This window comes from Physella acuta, unplaced genomic scaffold (assembly GCF_028476545.2).
Source record: "Physella acuta isolate Inbredline_101_S28 unplaced genomic scaffold, ASM2847654v3 ptg000224l, whole genome shotgun sequence".
NCBI classification, from domain to species: Eukaryota; Metazoa; Mollusca; class Gastropoda; family Physidae; genus Physella; species Physella acuta.
Window position 1 is genome coordinate 499,530 of NW_026731743.1, and position 22,971 is coordinate 522,500.

A 22,971-nucleotide genomic window follows, 5' to 3' on the forward strand; every position below is an offset into this window, starting at 1 on the left:
GTTGTTGCACTAAACAGGCCTCAAAATCGAATCATTGTTTACTTGTTTTGTATATTCAAGTCCTGCTATTAATACTGATACACATGGTCTTATGTAATATGTTTGTAGTCAGTGAATTGTCATATACAGTTGTTAAATTTTAAATGTTTCCTGTATTGACTATACCTTTAAACAACGAACTTCTTAAACTAAGAAAACTTTACGTATTGCGTTTAGTTAACAATATGTCTCGTATTCTGTGTTTAGTCATATGTAGGCCTATAAATGTAAGTTGCAGTTCTCGAATCGAGAATATTACGAAAAATTTCTCGGCACACAGTTATTTGAAACACTGCTTTCACAGTCCTGCGACCCATTTGGAAAAGTTCGGCCATCTCCATTACCACAAAAATTAGGATATTTAACTCTAATGTCAAGGCAGTTCTGCTGTATGGAGCAGAGACATGGAGAGTCTCCAAAGCAAGCACAGCAAAGATACAGACCTTCATGAATAGATGCCTTAGACAGATATTGAAACTGAGATGGCAGAACAAAGTGCCGAACATAGAACTATGGAGGAAAGCTAGGCAGGAGCCTATGGGTGTGCAAATAAGAAGGAGGAAGTGGCGCTGGGTAGGTCACACACTGCGAAAAGCTCACCCAAATGTTACACGCCAAGCGCTTGAGTGGAACCCAGGGAAAGCGGAAAAGAGGGCGCCCAAGAAAGACCTGGAGGCGGAGTCTTCTTGAAGAACTGAAGCCAACAGGGATGTCTTGGGAGATGACAAAATTAATAGCCGGGGATAGGAAGAAATGGAAGGAAATGGTGGAGGCCCTATGTTCCATAAGGAGCAGAGGACTAAGTCAAGTCAAGTCAAATATTGTATAAAAATTAATAGAACTCAATGTTCTATTGACTAGTCAATATACAAGAAAGAAAACGACTTACAAATAATATTTGACTCGATGGTAAACCTCCGACCGCCTCCCCATTGCCCATATCGATATTGACAAGAATAGTCTCCCCTATCTCTACAACCAAACTGTTGTATCGTGTACTGCAGCAGATGACTGTTGTTAACCTCTTGTAGGACCTCACGGCTCGGACTGACCAGCCTTAATGTAGAGCCTACCACATTGTCCTTTAAACTGCACTCAATGGTGACATTTGCATAAGGGTCTACTAATAGGCTGCCTTTGTACGTATAGGAATTGATGCGTATTTCTATTTTCTGGGCTGTGGAAATAAAATTTATATTTTAACGTATTTGCCTCATTTAGCTTTTTACATTAATGATAGTTAAAAAGTAATTTCTTAGAAATGTTAATTATTGTGTATCTGTTTTATGATTATGAAAGGCAACTCACATTTTAAGAACTAAACGTACTGTATTTGTTAGATTTTTAAGAGTATCTGTACAGTTGGAGAATGTGTATAAATAAATAAGAAATGCTCGTGGTGACGTAGTGTGATTGGTGATGAAGGTTTTGTGTAGAATAGTTGTTGCCGAAAGATAAAGTGTTTAACTTATTGTAGTGGGAACTGAACTGTTGGTATTGTAGTCGTAAAGAGCAGGTGTCTTGGTCTGATCGTCCATGTGTGTGTGTTTTAGGAATGTCCTATGAGTGCTAGTATGTTACATAGAAAAATAAATGTAGTAGAAGATTGCTAAATAATAAATCACTGAAGCCACGCTATTGTTGTAACAAAGTTCATCAGTATGTGGCGTACCCTACTAATATCTTATGGTAAAGTACATCGGCGCGCGAGATTGAGAATCAAAAAAGTTACATTTCTAACTTACAGACTGAGATTTAATATAAAATGGAATGTCGTAATACACACGATATATATATGTATATATATATATATATATATATATATATATATATATATATATATATATATATATATATATATATATATATATATATAATAGAAGCTAACATATGATGCAGGACAAAATCATTCCTACCTTGTATTATCTTTATCATATGTCCAAAATCACTTGCTAAAAGAAGAATACATAATATTAGTTTTACAAAACCCCAGTAATTAAAATGCATCATCATTGATATAATTCAGAGTGAGAATAGATGTTTAAAACTTTCTTGTGGTAATAACGTTTCCCTTTCAAACCTGACGGTCTATTTGGCAAGTGAAGTAGAGTTCACTTGTTTCTGTGACCTCGGCATATGAAGAGGTTATAAGTGGTAATACGTGGTGTACAATAATTGTTGAATGGTTTCTGTTTCTGTTCAAGTCGAAAATGTTACTAAAATAAAACTTGGAGGATATTACAGCTTGAGAACATAGGCCTATGCCACCAGCGCAAATTCCCGTTTTGATTTGTTTTCAAATACAATTCAAAACGTGCGAGTCACAGCCTATGGATATGACGGCTAAACCAACATGCTTGATGTCGGGCTGTAGAAAGTTTACACATCCTGGGAATGTAAAGATGGCTGAGCAGACGAAGTTTAAAAAAATGTGGAAAAACAGATGTACTCAACTCCAAGCCAAATACAATTTCTCACTGAAACTGGTTTACGTTCTTATCCGCGCTCTAGGTACTAGGGATATTAATATCGTTGGTCTCGATTTGTTTGGGGCTGAAAGAATGTATTATTATGTATCAAATAAAACAAGATAAGAAGTTGTATAAATACGAATATGTAAATATTTTTACGTCCGTTTGGACGTCATAAACGGATGACCCCATTTAGGATTATTATGAATATAAGAAACGAGTACTATGTTGGGTGGAACAGCTTGCTCAAATTGATATAACGTTGGACTGTTTAACTGAGAGTCTAGAGTTCGGATCCAAGCTCGAGTCAGTACGACGTTACTGAGTATACTAAGCTATGTCGGATAGGCTAGTACTAATATTACTATTGCTCCATATGCCGTGGTCACTACAACAGGTGATGCCGTGGTCATTACCACAGGTTATGCTGTGGTCATTACCACAGGTGATGCCGTGGTCATTACCACAGGTGATGCCGTGGTCATTACCAGAGGTTATGCTGTGGTCATTACCACAGGTTATGCTGTGGTCATTACCATAGGTTATGCTGTGGTCATTACCACAGGTGATGCTGGGGTTACTACCACAGGTGATGCTGGGGTCACTACAACAGGTGATGCTGTGGTCATTACCACAGGTGATGCTGTGGTCACTACAACAGGTGATGCCGTGGTCATTACAACAGGTGTTGTCGGATTCACTACAACAGCTGATGCTGTGGTCACTACAACAGCTGATGCTGTGGTCACTACAACAGGTGATGCTGTGGTCACTACAACAGGTGATGCAGTGGTCACTGCAACGGGTAAACTTAAATTAACTTGCTATTTGAACCGTAAGGTTCGGAAGAATGATCACGTTTTTAACTACGTGGGATTCATTTGTTATAGCTGAAATCGGCATATAAAACGATAATGTGGTCGGCACTACATCCTTACAATTTTACCTAGGTGGAATACAAATAATGTACTTTTTCGTCAAAAACTCTTGCCTAGAAAAAAAAAACTCTTGCCAAAAATGTCATATTTGGTTTATACTTTATTCACAAACAACCCTCATCTTTCACTACATTGTATAACAACATGTGCTCCGTACGTCAGAAAGATAACGTTTTGTCGCGCAAATCTCTTATAGAACTCTAAATAAACATTAATTAGATTTTTTTGTAAGATCTATACATCTCTAATATACTCTAACAAATTGTTTGTGATAAACAGTAGTCGAAGTATTACATTAATAGGATAACGCTTTATTGTTTGTCAAAGTCGATAATTAAATGTGTTCACCTAAAAAAGTAACTATTCATAATTGTATTTGAGTTTTAATATAAAGCAATTATGAAAGACTAAGAATATAGCATATATAGTGTATGAAATGTAATTCAAAAAAACATGTCGCTGCTTGGAGTTGAGTGTTAACATTATTAATTATGTATTACACCACGACGAAGCATCCGTTATAAAAATTAGTGGATCACACTAGCTTCTTACAGTTTCCGTTCAAAAGTTTAAGGTCTAGAAAATTAAATGTTTTTCTTCCGCTAACTCACCAGCCCATATAGTGTCCCATCAAACCGTCATCACTTTAAAACTGAATCACTTCCACTTCAAGTTTCTGTGTCACTGTTTAAAGGTTGATGTTAAGTCAATACATTGAGTAGGCTACGTAGTTTAACTCTGCATGACGCACATTAGCGCTTATGTTGAACTAGGGTCATACAATTTTACTGTTAGTGTCGAAGTCGGCTTGGGGGGGGGGGGGGGGTCGGTTAAGCTGATGGTTGCTGAAAACATAAGTCCGGACTTCGAACCCACGGGCAAATAAGGCTCGAAAGTTGGGGACAGCCACTCATCTGGGAGAGACAACTCTAAATTTAAAAAAAAAACTGCTGCCTTGTAGTTTGTTCTTAATTGTGTGGACGGAATCCCTTTCAACGTTAAAAATTAATAACGAAGAAAAAGAATAGATATTTTGAAATGTGTTGATTTTATCAAGTAGTCTTTAACAACAAACCATACGCAAACAGCCAGTTAACAATTAAATGTACACATTTTAAAGCTTTAGAAATATCTATAGGCTGAGCTGAAGTACAAACGATTGATAAAAAAATAAATACAATTTTGATTTACCATAAAACTCGGCATTAAATGTTTAATGAGGGTTTGCTTGTATGGGTTTCTTTCAAATGTTGCATATGTCTCTCACAATTTAACATATTATTTAACTATCTTAGGTGTTCGATATTTAATTTTACTAATATAATCCTTGTGCAAGAGTTGCATTTTGTATAAGAAAAAATTAACAATTTGTCAATTAGACCTATTTATTTATTATTCTGTATAAAAATTGAACAGTAAACGCAACAATATTTGTGACACAATTTAAAACACATTTTGATTACCTTAATGATCTCGTCAGGAAAAATAAATACGACATAAAACTGCAAGACTGTGGATATTACAAAGTTTATAATGATTAGACGAAAACAATATCAAAAGCGTTCGCATAAATTAAAAGTTATGATAAAATGCATTGTTATGTCTTATTAATTCTTTGAACGTCACTTTATAATGTTTTAGAAATATGATGGATTTAACGTTGATGATTTGTGAAAGGACTATAGTATGTATTAACTTGTATCTAACATTTGGTGGATGGGCTGGCACCCTGATATATCGCACTGAATGTCAGTGGACTTAGTTTCGCCACTGATTACAGCAGCAAAATTTACAGTTGCTGTACAGATTAAAAGAAAACATTCGCTTAGTTATCTATATTGCTTTACTAAACTGCAAAAGCTTTAGCAAATGGTCCATAACAGAATAATATATGTTTGGATTGGAAACAAGTTAATTACTAATCATTGGAGTGAGTCCGGGCTACCCTTCTACGGTTCTAGCTATTCGAACCCACTCTCCAATACCTTCAAAATAATCTCAATACTTTAAAAATAATTAACTAATTACACTCTGTCACACCCTAAAAATAGAAATAAAACTTCGTTGACATACATGACCATGTTCATTTATTTTCAAATTTGCCTAACATATAGGCTACCGTTTAAGAAAAGTTACTCTGCAATAGTTTCAATAGAACGATGTCTAGTATTTTATGTCAGAAAATTTGAGATTACAACAAGAGCAGTTACTGCTGTAAAATGTCATTATTGGACATACATTGTTATATCCTCTGCAGTAGAACAAACTAGTACAGAATCTTTTCCTTGTCAAGACAGAACCTTTTTATCAGGACTGGATCCGAACCTTAAACTCCAAACGGCACTGTTGATCTTTTCGTGTTGCTGACTCAAAGTTTTCAAATTGTTCGCGCAACTACTAGCAATAAATTGCCATCATAATAATATGTTACTAAGATATTTTACGTACACTTATACTTAAGTCTTTGTTTTTAACGTTAAATATGTGGGAATGTCTTCTTCTCTATGTTCGAAGGTTAATAATAGCCACAGTAAAGCCACTGACTGGACTTTACATTTTTGTCATGTGATGTGTTACAATGGGCGAGTGGAACCTCCAAAACTGTTGTTAACTCATTTACGCTGGGGAAAGTAGGAGTAACATTCGCTCTCACATTACTAATTCAGGAAATGGATTGGCGGCGTGTGCTTGTTTATGAGAGGTTTAGTTCAAATAAGCACACCCAACAACTCACCCACCCACCCACCCCCACTCACTACTAGTTGGCTCATACACCCCAACCCGCACTCACTATTAGTATGACCATACACTCACCCCCATTCAATACAAGTTAGCTCATGCACTTACCCACCCCCACTAATAATGGGCTCATACACTTACCTACCCCCTATAATAATGGGCTCATACACTTACCCACCCCCACTAATAATGGGCTCATACACTTACCCACCCCCACTAATAATGGGCTCATACACACACCCCAATTAATAATGGGCTCATACACACACCCACCCCCACTAATAATGGGCTCATACACCCACCCACCCCCACTAATAATGGGCTCATACACCCACCCACCCCCACTAATAATGGGCTCATACACTTACCCACCTCCATTAATAATGTGCTCATATAACCATACACCCTCACTCACTACTAGTTAGATCATACTTCCCCCCCATTTACCCCCAATCGTTACCATCTGACTCATGCACCTACCCATTCACGGCGTCACTGTGATATTTGCACTGACTGCTGGGTCAGGCCCAACTTAGATCTAACTAAAAATACGCAACTATGATGGCATAGTTTGAGTTACAATTGAGGACCTCACCAAATAAGCTTTCTGTAATTTTGATCACAATATAAGTTTATGGTAACTATCGTTGTCGTGGCCATTACAAGGTTAACGATAACTAAAGCTCTATTACTAATTTGTTATTAGTTAAACAACCAGATTCCAACCATAAGATCGGTTACAATACAACCCTTTTGTATTCTATAATAATACACAAGTAATGTGTTCTAAAATAAAATTACGGTCGTATAATATGTTTTATAGCAGTTATACAATGGAGTCAAACTATTAGTTTGGGCATGGAAAGTTGGGCTAATGTTACAGCAAGCCAAATGCCAGATCACATTTACGTTTTTTATTTAGTGAATGGCTTTTGTGAACGGCGTGATATGGTTCGATTTGCGGTGTCATACTCGCGAAACCAACGATCTTACTCTTGATACAAATGGAACGTTACAGCGATACCACCAACGATAATGCGAACCATTTATTTGATACCATCCCTGCGATACCGGCTAACATACACACGATACCGCATAATATACCAACTATACCACCGACCTAATTCGCGATGTCATACACACATAAGCGTAACCAGGGCGGGGCGGGGGGTGCAGACCACACCGGGTGACACCATGTACGGGGTTTACCCAAAAGCAAAATTTTGCAAAATGTATTGGAGAAAATGCTTTTTTTGCCAATACCATTGAAGATTAATTAAAGTAAAATAGACTTATAGGGCTATACTTTGTTTCTTGTGGGGGGGGGGGGTGACACCATGAAGTCGGATGACACCCGACCAAGTGACGCCACTGCAAACACATACTACAGTTGTCACACATATAATTTTACCATAAACATTATATTATCATTCATATTTACTATATTGTCAGTTATTTTATACCAATGGTCACAGACTAGATAAATCTTCAGTCCCGCCATCTTGTGATTTGACCCATAAAAGTCAGTTGGACTCCGGGTGACACACAATCTCTATCCAAGGTCTTTCAAAGCTAGTTTGGCTCAAAAGTTCTAGCAACTATCGCCAAGACCCATCAGAGGTATAGAGGCGTAAACGGGTTTATCTATTTAAATGTTTGTCAACATTTTACTCTATTCTGTTATACACCAGAGTTAATACACAAACAATACAAATTAGTCTGGCGCATTGCTTAGATGGCAGGATTGACCTCTGACCCTGAAACGTCACGCATCGTTTTCTGACGGTTTTTCCGTTTATTTTAGGGGTCCCATCCACGACAAATGAAAAAACTGTTTATATCGCAAATTCTCATCATTATTTTAATGCAAATTGCTAATAAAATGGATAATATGCCTTAGAATGCCAGAAAAAATCGCAAGATTCGTGGTTGTAAATAATGAGAGGATTTCTAGTGGAGCACTCTCCGTAAAAACTGAACCGCCGCCAAAAACGACCGACTAACGGGGAAAACGGCTCGACTAACTGTACATTAATATATAATTGATATATTTATCATGTATATTTACAGTATTTTTGATTACTTTTTCTAAAATCTTCCTCGAGGATGAGGTACCCACGCTGACATTTCTATCCGCTATTTTAAGTATCATGACGTCATTGTTACGCTAGTTGCCAGACTGAAACAACTAGTTTTTGTTTTTTACGGAATGAACTGTTAAGTCTAGTATTTTAATTATAAATCAATTGTAGCATGTGTGGAAAAAGTAAAATTATAGACATTATTATTGTATTAGTAATTTTATTAGTATATTGATTTTTTCTTCACTGTGGGCCGACCGTTGCTGCATTCGTGACCGGTGGTTGACCTCGTCAACGCCGCGTGGCCTATTCGTTTATATAATCAGTGTTGCTCGTTCAGTGGCCTTTTTCAGAGCTAGGCCTAATTACGGGCGATTTTTAGACTTAATTGATTGGCCGTTAGCCTTTTTCATTGCTGCGTATTGTAAAAAATGCTCGTTCAGCGGCCTTTTTTTTGGCGCTAAATAATCTGTTTACGGGCATTTTAAGCGTTTATTTATTTATTTTTTTAAGCTAGACGTAGATCTAGTTTAAAAAATATTTTTTTTATACAGCTGGCTGTCTAGCATGCCTGATATCCGAACTTAAAAAAAAAAAATGACCGAACTAAAAAAAATGACCAGAAGTAGGGAAGTAGGTCACTTTTTCAATTTGCTTGAAGAAGAGGGGGGGGGGGGGGGGGGAGAGAGAGAGAGAAGTGAAGACACCGACCATCTCGTGTACGCGTGTTCATTCTATGACGTGTACTGTAGGCCTGCTGAAGTCACGGTGACCCCGCGACCGTGGTGGGATTTTTCATCCACAGGATAGTAAACATAAGCAAGCAATCACGCGAGTGACGATGTTTGGAGATTTTATTTTTAAAAAAATCACATACGTCATGTTTTCAAGATGAAAAAAATGTAATGTAAAAAAAAAAAAAACACTAATACCATGTATGAACCTCAGCTGCCACACTGTTGACTCAATATAATGTGATTGAGTGTAAAATGTATTTGCATTTATAAACTATCTTAACTATTACTATCATATTATATTATGCATATTTATTATTTAAAATTAGAATTTGAAATAAAAATATTTATTATGGTCGTTTGATTTATGTAGGTGTTCATTATTTCTTAAAATGGTATGAATAAAATGTAGAGTAGAATTTAATAAATAATAAAATAACTAGATCTAAGTTTTATTATCAACCAGTTGCTTTTTGTTATTTTCCGGTGAGTAAATGACCTAAGCTGACGCAATTACCATGGCGGGAATTAAAAGCTCGTGCACACAAGTTCACGGCGTCATGTTATGCCGGTCCAGGAGCAAGATTCTTGTTTTGTCATTCATTTTCCATTCTAGCTAAATTTTCAAATTCTCTTTTTTCTCGTCAACCGAATAAGCTAGATATTTAAATGTGGTGTCAAATGTTCTCTTAAGGGGTAAGGAACTTAATGGTGTATTTGAAATAACAGAATATTTTATTTGAAAAAATCCATAATTCAACCTAATACAAATAGCTTGACCACAGACAGCTATATAATTCTTAAGAAAGATTTAAAAAAAAAACATCAACATTGTCTTTTAAAATGAATTGTATATATTTTAACGGATATTGGGCTATCCCTCTAACCCCTCTTCTCCCCTTTTCGCCGCGTTTCATGGTTAGTTGACATAGTAGTCCCGCTGCTGTATCTACGTCCGTTAGTGTCCTATTGTTATTAATGTAATCTCACTATAAACGATCACTAAAACAACAACAAACATCAAAGGAAGCTACTGTAATAAATCTAGAGCTCATGGCAGACACAGTTAACTCTCTTTTATTACTTGACATGCTCAGGAGTCATAAAAATTTTATTTTACACAATTACAAACTGTATAGATAAAAATGGCATTTTCTTTGCACAGTTCAATGTTATCGAATAGTAAATGTTAAACCGTGTACTTTGTTATTTATTGTGACAAATGTCCAAGGTATGAAGTTACCTGCTAATTAGGAATTGCTATTAGGTAAATGTTGTTAGTGTGTGACAGGATGCTATGAGGATATACTTATTCAGCGCGTTGATATGATGTTTATTTTGGTGGTAATGTTGCGATGGTGTTAGCCATTTTGGGTATGATGGTAAAGTTGACAAATGGATATTGTGATGATGTAAGTCATGTTGGCTGTAATGTTAAGGGTGACAAAAAAGATGTAGTGATGGTGTTATTCATTTTGGCTGTGAAGGTAACAATGTCTATTTGATGTACTCATTGTGTTAGTGATGATGGCTCTGATGGTTTTAGTAAATTGATTCTACTTATTGTATTGCTGTTAATAATGCCCAGTGTACTTAAAACAGTTTTAAATGTGAGGATACTACACACTGTTGTTAAGTACGACGTCTACTGTTTGTGTTAGTCTAAGTAAAACATTATTTCGTTTTTACTTTGCAAGCTTAACAGAGACAAGCTTCACCTTACTAAGTAATATCCGCATACATTAATTAAACATAGATTAATCATAAAATCAGAGACGAGATGGCAAAAAAGCCTCGGTTACAAGAACTTATCCATTGTTAACTCAAAATGTACCTTATATTGTTAAAGGTTTTCTATTTGAAAATAACTATAATTTTAAAAAAGATAAAGTTTGCGTTTAAATTTTAACTAGTAAAACTGCATAAGACAGTTTATTTTGCTATATCTAGAATAGTAGAATAGTTATTCATGTGGTTTTTGAATCCTCATTTATTTGTAACGCTTATGATACGACAGGTTACTGGTTTGTGTCCTTTGATAGTTTTAGTTACACGGATGATAACTGTTGCATTAAATATTAGCAATTTAATTTACGTATTAAACGTCTATGCAATAATAATTCAAAGAATTCTGTATTGAAAACGTTCCAATATTATCAATACAAATTTACTTGTAAACCAGTATATTTGAATACGATTCACTTTTACGTACCCGTTTAGGATTTGAAAAGCTGAGTAGCACATGAACCATACCCAAAAAAAAAACACAGAACCTATGTTATAACAATTTTACCAACACCACATGTGTGTATCGATATTCTCACTACTTTGTTTTCAGTATATTAAACAGAAACATCATACTTATATTAAGTCTATTTTGTGATGCATTGCTAAGTTTAAACACATTTTTAACAAAACTTACTCCGCCAAAAACAACAATCAAAACAGTTGATTTTATTGCTATGTTCAATTTTAATTAAAACACTTATGAAGGAGTCTATAGTCTAGTCGCCTCTACAGCCCAATGTGTTCAGTATAGTATAACAAACAGTCAATGGTTTTTTTAATGCAGTGTTAAAGTATCCACAAGACAGTTATAAAACAACCCACTGGTACACATTGTCTCACCCCACCCTCTCCCACAATACAACTGACCCTTAGAGTGATTTGCCACGATGACGTAGTAAGGAGAATAATGGGAGGGGTGGAGCCTTGTTTATGTGTAAAGTACACACTTTTGGAAACCCAGACTGCTAAATGCCACAAACCGGATGCTATGGCCACTGTCTGACAATGTCTCTGTAGTTGTTTCCAGCATTGAAGTCGTTGACTAAGTGTTGTGCTGTCGTTGGTTCAGACGCTAGCGAATACATTCGTCGTTGTCTAATGTTTTTATGAATGATAACTGAACCAATAAATGCCAAATCTTGCAGGACGGATAACAGACGTAATTAATACATGTATTTGTTATACAAGTTAAGACATACTGCCAGTGTTAGAAATAGTTTAAATTACCGTTTGTGTAAAAATGAGAGACATGGCTTCTTATGAGGGTTTGTATCGTTATATTTAAATTTAGTATTACAAATTGAGTAGAATACTTACTTTATATGGTTAGCTCTATATTTAGCACATATGTAAGGTTTTCCTTTTCAATGCAATGTTGGAATTTTACCGAGCTAATGGTTTAACATCGTGTGCACAGCTAATAAAAAAAAAAGTATTTCAACGACTTCCCTTACCCACCCCCACCAAACCAAGTAGTAGGTTCACGGGAATGTGGGTGGATCTCGGGTACCCAGTCCGTACTGAATGACGCCAACCTTCATGAATATAGTCCTACATTATTATATTAAAAGTGAGTTATTTATTTTTAATCGTTTTGATGCATGCACAACAGCTTAATATTATACAGTTTATATATATATATATATATATATATATATATATATATATATATATATATATATATATATATATATATATATATATATATATATATATATACGAGCTTCGGCATGCGACCGGTCCGTGTTTCATAGTGCCGCACAGGGGCATATAGATTTCCTACCGTTAAGTTGTAGTAATAGGGTGCATACTTGTCTTTAAGGGTCCATCTGCTAACCGTATGGATGCACTTAATAGGCCATTGATGAGCTCTTGATTACAGGCTACAAAATTGTAGAAAACGAAGAAAATTACCCAAATATATGTCTTTTGAATTAATCGATAAAGAACAATGTCTAATAGCAATGCACTGACAAAATAATAAACTAATTTGCGATATTTCATGAAGGCTTTGATCGCTTACGAAATCGTTTACCTATTTTAGACGCACTATACACCTCACCAACTCTCCCATAATATTCCAAGGAGAGCTCAACAAATTAAGTTTGTTAAATCTGAATTATGTTCCAAGCGTGTAAACATTATTTGTCCTGATTATCTCTCATCATACTGACACTGTAATTAAGGTATATAATTGTTTTTTATGTTAATTACGGTATATCGCGAAAACGCGACATCAGGCACTTATTGACCAAACAGTAATATAATTTATTTTTTTTTGTCCGGGTCATTTTACTATTTTTACTGACACCAACATGTATATTTCAACTAACTCCCCCACCCGAACGCCTCGCTCACAACCCCGAACACCACCATCCCAACCCCTGCCCAACATGTCAAAGATTGCTTTAACACACGTCGCTACATGTTGGATAGCTAGGCCTTTAGACAAGGGTAAAGGATGCAACATTTCTATAGTATTTCCGACATTTGTGTCGGATGTGTATGTAACATTTTTGTTTTTATTTTGACAACTTTATCTACATGAGAAGAGTGTATCGTCATCATATACACAATGAAATATAATATGGCAGAAAAAAATGTGGACAAGCGTTATAGCTTATAGTTAAAAAATACATTTGAGCACAACTTCATTTACACGGTTCTCGGCATAATCACGTTATGTATTCGTCTATGGTCGCTCCCGAACATCACCTTTAGCAAACTTCTTTACAGCCTATATTATCTCACTCAGTCAGTGAGCGATATCCAAAAGTCATGAAAAATAATGTTTGATCGCTCACACATTCACTTACGTTGGTCAGGTGTCCAACATTTACACACGATTGTCTCCGAACACAATACACGTGGATACAGTATGTTACAGTTAATAAGAAATATAATATTTAAAACGGTTATATCTAGGACTATAAAACATATTATACATGCACTGTATTAATGTTGGTAGTTGTTGAATTGGGAGCATATTTATGTTATTTTGTTATGTGTTGTCCATATTATTTCCAACATGATATTGTAATTTGTTTACGAAAAAAATAATACCAGAGCTAATCGTAAATCAGCAATGTTGATTATGTTGAGTTTTTTGATGGTCTACAAAACAAAAACTACAGTGTGCACAAACTAGTTAAATAATATAGAAAAAATCCGCATTTTTCCAAGCATTTTTAAAATGCAGTTTAATATTTAGTAATACCAAAATATGGATTATGTTTTGTTTTTTTTTTGAAATTTTAGAATGGGAAGTAACTTTTATGAGAAACAACAAGGTAGCTATTTGTTAAAATATTTAAGAAGTATTAATTAATTAATTATTATTTTATTTTATTGTTTTATAATTAAAGATGAAAGACATAGAAGTAGTATAACAAATGCAATACGTATGTAGCTTTTGTGTTCCATTACGGCCAGTAATGATAACATTACATTTTATCTTGTGGAAGAATAATAATCAGGATATAACAGTTTATATCTGAGGGCAAAAAAGACATTCAATAAACAGTGACATTTTTGTCTTTCTCTCTTTATTATGTCTCAGTCTTCTATTCTTTATCAGCGAGCCTCGACGTTGTCCCAGAGGCGTCCCCTGTTACATTACTTTGATCATCATTCGACATATGAGGACTGGTGTAAGCTTACAATTTTCAACTATCCTATTGCCTTTTGTACATAAATATACGTATAAATACATAGTGGGATTGATGTTTGACTGGAGCGAACTGTTCTTCCTATAAGGACGGAATACACAAAAAGGCTGTGTGTGTAAAATGTTGGTCTGGTTCAGGTAGGGGTTAGGATTTTCCTTAAGTAGAGATTGAATTTTAGAAAGGCGGGACAATAATTATAATGTACATTTTTATTTTGTTAAAAAGAAGAAGTATTATTCACTCTATTCAGTTATACCTATTACCTACTACAGTCTTCTTCTTTTTTTTATATAAAATCAGAATCTCAACATAAATACGGAAACTTCAAATAAAGTAGCACAAGAAACATAGAGAACCATATAGAATGTGATAAATTGTATCAAGGATGAAGGTGGAACTAAAGGGAGACAGTCCTGACATCCTGCCTGACTCTACAATTACTTAAAGGCTTTCTGTATGGGAACAAATCAGCTAGAATAGATACTGAATAGCTTCCATATGATTAGTTCTTAAGATCTTAATACATCAACAAAATAAAATAAAATTGTATGCGTGGGTGTTTTAAGTGTAGTTGTAGAACAAAAGAATGGGAGCGGGTTTGGCTCCTTACCTAGCCCTGTATACTTTTTTTCCAAAGTAGGGGGGATACTTTCGGTTGCATGACTGCTTGGTATGTCTATAAGTTCATGTCCTCTACGTCGATGGTACAAGTCGGTCGCAGGAGTTCATTATTCCGCGGGTTTTGTTAGACCGTTGATGTAATAAGTCATGTGTTAAATGTTGTTGTCCTTCATTAGTCCTTAACTACATAATATCCTGTCGTAGCTTGAGTGCTTGCTCCCTGTTTTGTCGTCTTCAGTAAGGGGGGGGGGTGTAATATGGCGGTAGGCTGCCAAAACAGAGATATATTATTTAGAACACCAAACATGATGCGGTACATTTTGGTTAAACGAAATAATACCTAGGTAAGAAAAATAACTTTCTTATAAGTTATTTATATGTTTAAAGGTTGTATGTATAAATAAAATACTAATATATAATAAAAAACATATATATATATATATATATATATATATATATATATATATATATATATATATATATATATATATATATACATCTTATCAACATATAAAGTATATAAAGTATATTACAATTATAATTTTTTTATTTAAAAAATAAAAAAAAATATGGTGATAAGTGAGGAATAGTTTTTTTTTATTTGAAAAAAAAATTTCAGCACAAGATTACTGGTTTGTGTACCTTGATTGTTTTAGTTACTATCACGGAAGATAACTAATTCAGGTTAATATTAGCAATGCAAGCAATAATAGTACACAATAGTACACGCTATAAAAACACAATTTACAACGAAAATTGTATTTTTTGTGGTGATACTGTATATTACGGACTATGAAAGAACTAGCCATTTAGACACACAGCAAAATGAAGCAGAACCTTAATATAGCTACCTTTATGGTCCACGATAAGTTATGCCTATTTCTTACCATCGTTAAATACTAGCATTACTAGCATTTTATAATAGGTCATTTTGTAATCAATTAAAAACGGTCCAATAATACAACGTCTGCTCTCGTTACCAAACTTAACCGTAACCTAGTTCTAGCCGTAAGACAGCGGTTTACAAATACAATGTCTTCGCTTCTCACTAAAAACACTCAAATATACTGTCTATATTCAGCTATCATGCACAATTTTATGATAACTCTAATTCTCAATGTTGGGAATATTCTAAATACTAGTCATAACATCCTACCGAAAAATAGTAAAGGGAGGTTCAGTAAAAAAATATCGATACTACCCCCACACCACTCAATACCCCTCTCTATACAATCCTAACCCTCACTAAACCCTCACCTTAGCATTAAATTAGAGCTCACTCTTCGACTCCTAACTGACGACAATTCAAGCCAACATACGATCGCTACATTATTTAAGTCACAACCAAAGTCATCATGACGATAGTCCATAATTATAACTATTTTTGTCATAACTTAACCCTAACCTAGTTCTAGCCGTAAGACAACGGTTTACAAATATCTTGTCAACGTGTCTCCCTACACACATTTCTAGGCGTGTCTCAACCCTACCATCTATGTTTTATCAGAGTTTAGGTGATTTTAGTTTTCTTCTTGATTATGTATTTAACTGTTTTCAGATTATTTTGTTTTTATCCATCGATTATAATAATGAAATCAGATTTTGCGAAACATCTTACAACATCGAAATTTGAAAATCTTTGTGGCATAAACGTCAAAAACACGTTTTATCAACGTGTTATATGTCTCATATTGTGTTATTAGGACACTATAGAAGTTCTTTTTTTTTTAAATCGTGAAAGAGGCTACAAAAACATTTTTCAAAATAAAATCGAAAAACATATATAAAAAAATATATAGAAGAAAATTTGAAAACGTATTAAATCAAGTTTTTGATTCGTTTTATTAGGATGATTAACCGTCCAGACTTTATTTTATTTCCATGAATGTCGTTTAATAAGGTTTGAAAAATCTATGTAATCTTATTTAATTTGAAAAAAAAATGATAACATAAACACAGACCTACGGACAAGATTGCATTACAAAATCACACAATACAATACTTTCTCTATACTTCGTATACGAGAAAGTTAAATTTTAAGCTTACAATTCACGTGCAACGGGTAGGCCTACTGATGGCTTGTTTTTAAATAAAGGCGTGCATTTTTTTTTGTTATCCATAAAATTGGTGCGCATTTTCGACTTCAAGATAAAAAAACGGAAATCACAGAAAATAAGTACTTTATAAACATGAAAAGATAGGTAACAAGCAAACATGGCTCTGATTACAGTAGCATTAGCATTTCTGGGTATCTGTTCCATATCAGCAGAAGGTGAGCTCATATTTTTTGTCTTTGGTCTATAATTCTTTGACAAGACATTACTACTGTTGACTTAGTTATACTGTATTTAAATCTAGATCTAGATCTAGTGTTGAACTTTCACAAGTAATGTGTACCTATGGGGCTAAGGCAAAGGAAGATCAATTACATTTTAAAAACTGTCAAGAACTTCCTTACATAATGTTCAACCTTTGCTTTTAACACAATCGCTTTTCAATTACAAAAATAATATGAAAATATTTTACATTATACAAATCAACATCATTTTGTAATTCTACTGAGGTTCAACTACAAACTAGTGAAAAAGTATACAGAACTAGCGCTACCTTAAGTTAGAAAACGTATAGACATTCGTCCATTAAACCAGCAACACATTTAATTAAAACAAATGTAAGCATTAAATTAGAATTAATATAGTCACCAGAAAATGCGCAAAATCCAATCAGTGCTTATCTAAAAATGGTTCCATATGTTTGTTACCAGAATTTATATTTTTACTTTCTCGTATATACGAAGTGCAGAGAAAGTATTGTAATCGTGCAAAAAAAAAATCGAGATTTTTACAAATCGCGACGTTTTACACCTCACTGATACGGAAAAACATAATTTTGCAATATTGTCCGCATGTCTGTGTGTCTGTCTGTGTGTCTGACTGTCTGTCTGTCCGTGTGTAAACACGATAACTTGAATACCGTTACAGCTAGGATGATGAAATTTCATATATAAGTATTTTATCAAAATCGTAGATCCGTATTAACTTTTGAGCGATTTCCGATAACCGGAAGTGGTACTTTTCCCACTTTGAATTTTTCAAAAGCCTATAACTTGAGTACTATTTCAGATAGATAAATGAAATTTCACATGTAAGTAAAAGAATTTTTTTTATCAAAATCGTAGATCCATATCAACTTTTGAGCGATTTCCGATAACCGGAAGTGGTACTTTTCCTACTTTGAATTTTTCAAAGGCCTATAACTTGAGTACTATTTCAGATAGATTAATAAAATTTCACATGTAAGTAAAAGATCTAATTCTCTACCTTCTGTTTAATTTTGAGTAATTTCAGTTGACTGGAAGTAGTAATTTACACTACTTCCGATTTCTCAAAAAACTACTGTTATTTTTTAAAGTACTAATAATATTGCGCACTATTATGCACTTTTTTATTTGGCGTTCACTTGGTGTGCAATTCTTTTGTCTACGAGATTTTATTCTATTTTTAAAACTTTAAGTGTTTAAAATGGATTAAAAATCATGTCTATAGCCCGAGTTCCAATCCCCTGATATTTTATATAAATATATTCGAGAAAGTTTAAGGGAGATCACTCCCGGTTTATTTAACCCTTTATCTACTGACGGTACTTATAAGTACCACTTTAATTAAGTGCCTGTATTATTTTTAATTAAATACGAATTTTAAAAATTATTGATGTATTTTGTAGTATTATCTCCCCTGAGTCGCCGGTAGTCGGAGATATCAATGTTTTTTTTTAAATTAATGGTGTGGCGCTTTTTCAATGTCTTGCTATATCGGTAGTTCACAATTTTTCTGTACATTACTCACACAAGTTCCTGATTGCCCTTTGTTTAACCTTATTTTTCAAGTTTTCAACCCCAAATATTTTTTATTGGCACCTTCAATAGTCAGGCAAACGTGTTTAACTTCTAGTTATAAAATTTTAATCAAATTGTCTTTGTATTAGATCAATGTTTACAAGTGGACTTATAAGTACCGTCAGGGCACACGGTCATTTTTTTAGGATTTTTAGAAAATTGCAGATTTGTTAGGTGGAGTTACAAAAATATTGTCTTGATAATTACTTATCGAAATGTACTCAAAAAATGATATTTACACATTTATAAGAAGGTTTGCATATGGTTTACTTAAGAAATATTGTAATTACATGTTAATTTCTAGTAGTAAAAAAAATAACAAGAATAAAGGTATCAGTTGCAGGCTCGTTTATAAGGTTTAGTATACTTCATTTGTATACCAAAGCCTAGTTCAGGTAGTAAGATTTAATTTGTTAGTTATATTTACTGCAATAAACTGTCTCGCCTACAACAACTAGCATTTACATAATGTATACCTGTAGACTAGTAATAGTCCATACTTCTGCATATAGTATAGATCTATAAGGTAAATTTTAATCAGTAAACAGAAAAGAGTAATCCACTACTTCTTCCAAAACACATTGAGCTCACTTCTATTTATGAACTTTGCACTGTAGTGTAGACTTGTCATAACATTATAGTAGGCTACAATTATATTAGTATTTCTAGTAGTTGTGTGCTGAATGACTAGGCTTTTGTTTGTTTATGAGGCTCATTGTACTAGTTATTGGAAGCTTCCAGCAAAAGCATATTCATTCCGGCAACCGTTGCTACACCAGAAAGACCACAGACAAGATTGAGGGAGCATGACATGTCGACTACTTTTGCTGTGTTTGAGGTCTAAGATGTGTTCCGATAGAAAATCCAGTAAAAATCGTACTCAAAATATACTTTTGTGCTGTATTTATGTGTGAAAATTACAAAAAGTGATTGTTATAATGATTGCCATGTTATTAGTTAATAAATTGTATCGTTTGTTCCTGTTTTGTAAAAAAAAATTTTTGAAAAAAATGTCCTAGTTCACTGACGGTACTTATAAGTACCAATATCTGTTTGGGCCATTAAAAATTTATGAAACGAAATTTCCTTCGATATATGCTTTGAATGTGCCAAAAGCAATATAGTAACACATTGTTTAAGTAAAAATCTCATTCAGAACATAATTCCGTAAATAAAGGGTTAACCCTTTATTTGCGGAATTAGGTTCTGAATGAAATTTTTTCTTAAACAATGTGTTATCATATTGCTTTTAGCCCATTTAAAAGCGTATGTCGAAGGAAATTTCGTTTAAATAGTTTTTAATGGCCCAAACAGATATTGGTACCGTCAGGAATGTAGGACATTTGTTCCAAAAATTTTTTTTTTTTTACAAGACAGGAACAAACGATACAATTTATTAACTAACAACATGGCAATCATTATAACAATCATCTTTTGTAATTTTCACACTTAAATACAGCACAAAAGTATATTTTGAGTACGATTTTTATTGGATTTTCTATCGGAACACATCTTAGACCTTAAACACAGCAAAGGTTGCCGACATGTCATGCTCCCTCATTCTTGTCTGTGGTCTTTCTGGTGTAGCAACGGTTGCCGGACTGAACATGCTTCTGCTGGAAGCTTCCAATAGCTATTACTTACAATGAGCCGCATAAAAAAACAAAAGCCTAGTCATTCAGTACACAACTACTAGTAATACTAGTATAATTGTAGCCTACTAGAATGTTATGACAAGTCTACACTACAGTGTAAAGTTCATAAATACAAGTGAGCTCAATGTGTTTAGGATAGCCGAAGTGGCCTACTGTTTCCTGAGTACGGATTAAATTTTACCATATAGATCTATACTATATGCAGATGTATGGACTATTACTAGTGTACAGGTATACATTACGTAAATATATAGTTATTTTAGGCAAGACAGTTTATTGCAGTAAATATAACTAACAAATTAAATCTTACAACTAGAACTAGGCTTTGGTTTACAAATGAAGTATACTAAACCTTGTAAACGAGCCTGCAACTGCTACCTTTATCCTTGTTATTCTTTTACTACTAGAAATTAACATGTTATTACAAAATTTCTTAGGTAAACCATATGCTAACCTTCTTATAAATGTGTAAATATCATTTTTTGAGTACATTTCGATAATTAATTATCAAAATAATATTTATGTCACTCCACATCGAAAATCTGACATTTCCTAAAAAAAAAAATGCCCGTGTGCCCTGACGGTACTTATAAGTCCACTTGTAAACATCGATCTAATACATAGACAATTTGATTAAAATTGTATAACTAGAAGTTAAACGCGTTTGTCTGACTATTGGAGATGACAATAAAAAATATTTGGGGATAAAAACTTCAAGAACAATGTAAAACAAAGGGAAATCAGGAACGTGTGTGAGAACGTTACAGAACAATTGTAAACTACCGATATAGCAAGACATTGAAATTGGCGCCACACCAAAAATTGTCAAAATTCATCGATCCCTCGAACTACCGGCGACTCAGGGGAGATAATACTATTAATTACATCAATAATTTTTAAAATTCGTATTACATTAAAAATAATACAGGCACTTAATTAAAGTGGTACTCATAAGTACCGTCAGTAGATAAAGAAAATTGAATATTTTACATTAGTGAAATAAGTAAAAAATGAGTTCCGGTTTTATTAAGGCTTGACATATTCAAACACATACTTCACAGCAAAATAATAATAAATAATATATGTTATATTAGGATGTTATATTAAATTATATCAATAAACTACTTACGACTAGACTATACACCATTGAAATAATAATTAAAGGCTAATTAATATCAACACTTACAATACTATTTTAATATATGTCTTAACAATCCAGATGGCACATTTTTAACACATGACTATGGGGTGGTCAATATACTTTGTCCCGTTTTGTTCCCTCACCCCCCCCCCCCCCCACACCCTCTTAATGTTTACATAAAATCCAGATCCAGACCTTCTACACATAAAGTTATAATCATCCATCCACAACCACACTTCTCATATATATTGCTATTTTGTTTTTAAAACAGCGATTTATTTTGTATATAGTTAAGTCTAATGTAATATGCAAACAATTAATATAAGCCAATTGATCAATTATTTTATACCAATTTATAGAATAAGTTTTAATAATGCCGAAAAGCTTAAATCCAGTGTGTAAACATGATTGTTTGAAAATGCAAACCACAAGCGTGTCATCTTACTTTATTTACATTTCATTAAATGTATAGGTGGAATAGTTAACTTTAACACGTGTAATGTTAAAAGTTTGCCAATAAATATAATAGGCCTATACAAGTGTCAAAAGGCGAGCCGGACGTTTTCCCGGAAGACACTTGTCCGAAAGCCGTTTGCCCGAAGGACGATTTCCCGAATGGACGCTTGCCAGAAAGCGTTAAACACCCAAAAGGACACTTGTCTAAATTCGACAAACACGCGAATGAACACTTGCCCGAATGCGACAAATGTCCCAATAGACAATTGGCCCAATGTCCATTCGGGCAAGTGTTTTCTGGAATTTATCGTAGACCTTATAATCCGTCAAGAGTCATATATTAATTTCATGGAAGATAAAATTAAAATGTATCAATAAATATTTCCTACTCATGTTTATACACCTCTGGTACCAGTTGAAAACTGATACTCAAACTGGGCTGCTGCAAATATTATCAATTCATACATCTACTATTCTACTAGAATAAAAAGTTCGATAATTATATTTATTTCACTTGTAAGTTAATACAACTACGAATATTGACACTTTTTGGCTCTACTGAAAATTAACTAATCTCTAGTATTTTATGAGTTGAAAGATCACAGCCCCGCGCCAGCAGTCTAAAATAATTTAAAGCTGTACAGAGATTTCCTAAAACATTATTTTGTATATTCACAATCATTTGAATAGAGTCGACAGTTTTAGTATTAATTTTTTATTCCTGTTATGATGTAACTAGCTTATT

General features: G+C 33.9%; 1 protein-coding gene across 1 annotated transcript in view; it reads left to right on the forward strand.

Annotated features, from left to right (window-relative positions):
• Nucleotides 1-2,441: 2,441 nt before the first annotated feature.
• The window catches only part of LOC131937871 (uncharacterized), a 25,818-nt gene continuing 5,288 nt past the window's right edge, over nucleotides 2,442-22,971 (forward strand). The window contains exons 1-2 of the mRNA XM_059295563.1: nucleotides 2,442-2,550; nucleotides 2,908-3,315. Coding sequence (XP_059151546.1) covers nucleotides 2,442-2,550; nucleotides 2,908-3,315 — 517 coding nt within the window. The remainder of the gene's footprint in view (nucleotides 2,551-2,907; nucleotides 3,316-22,971) is intronic.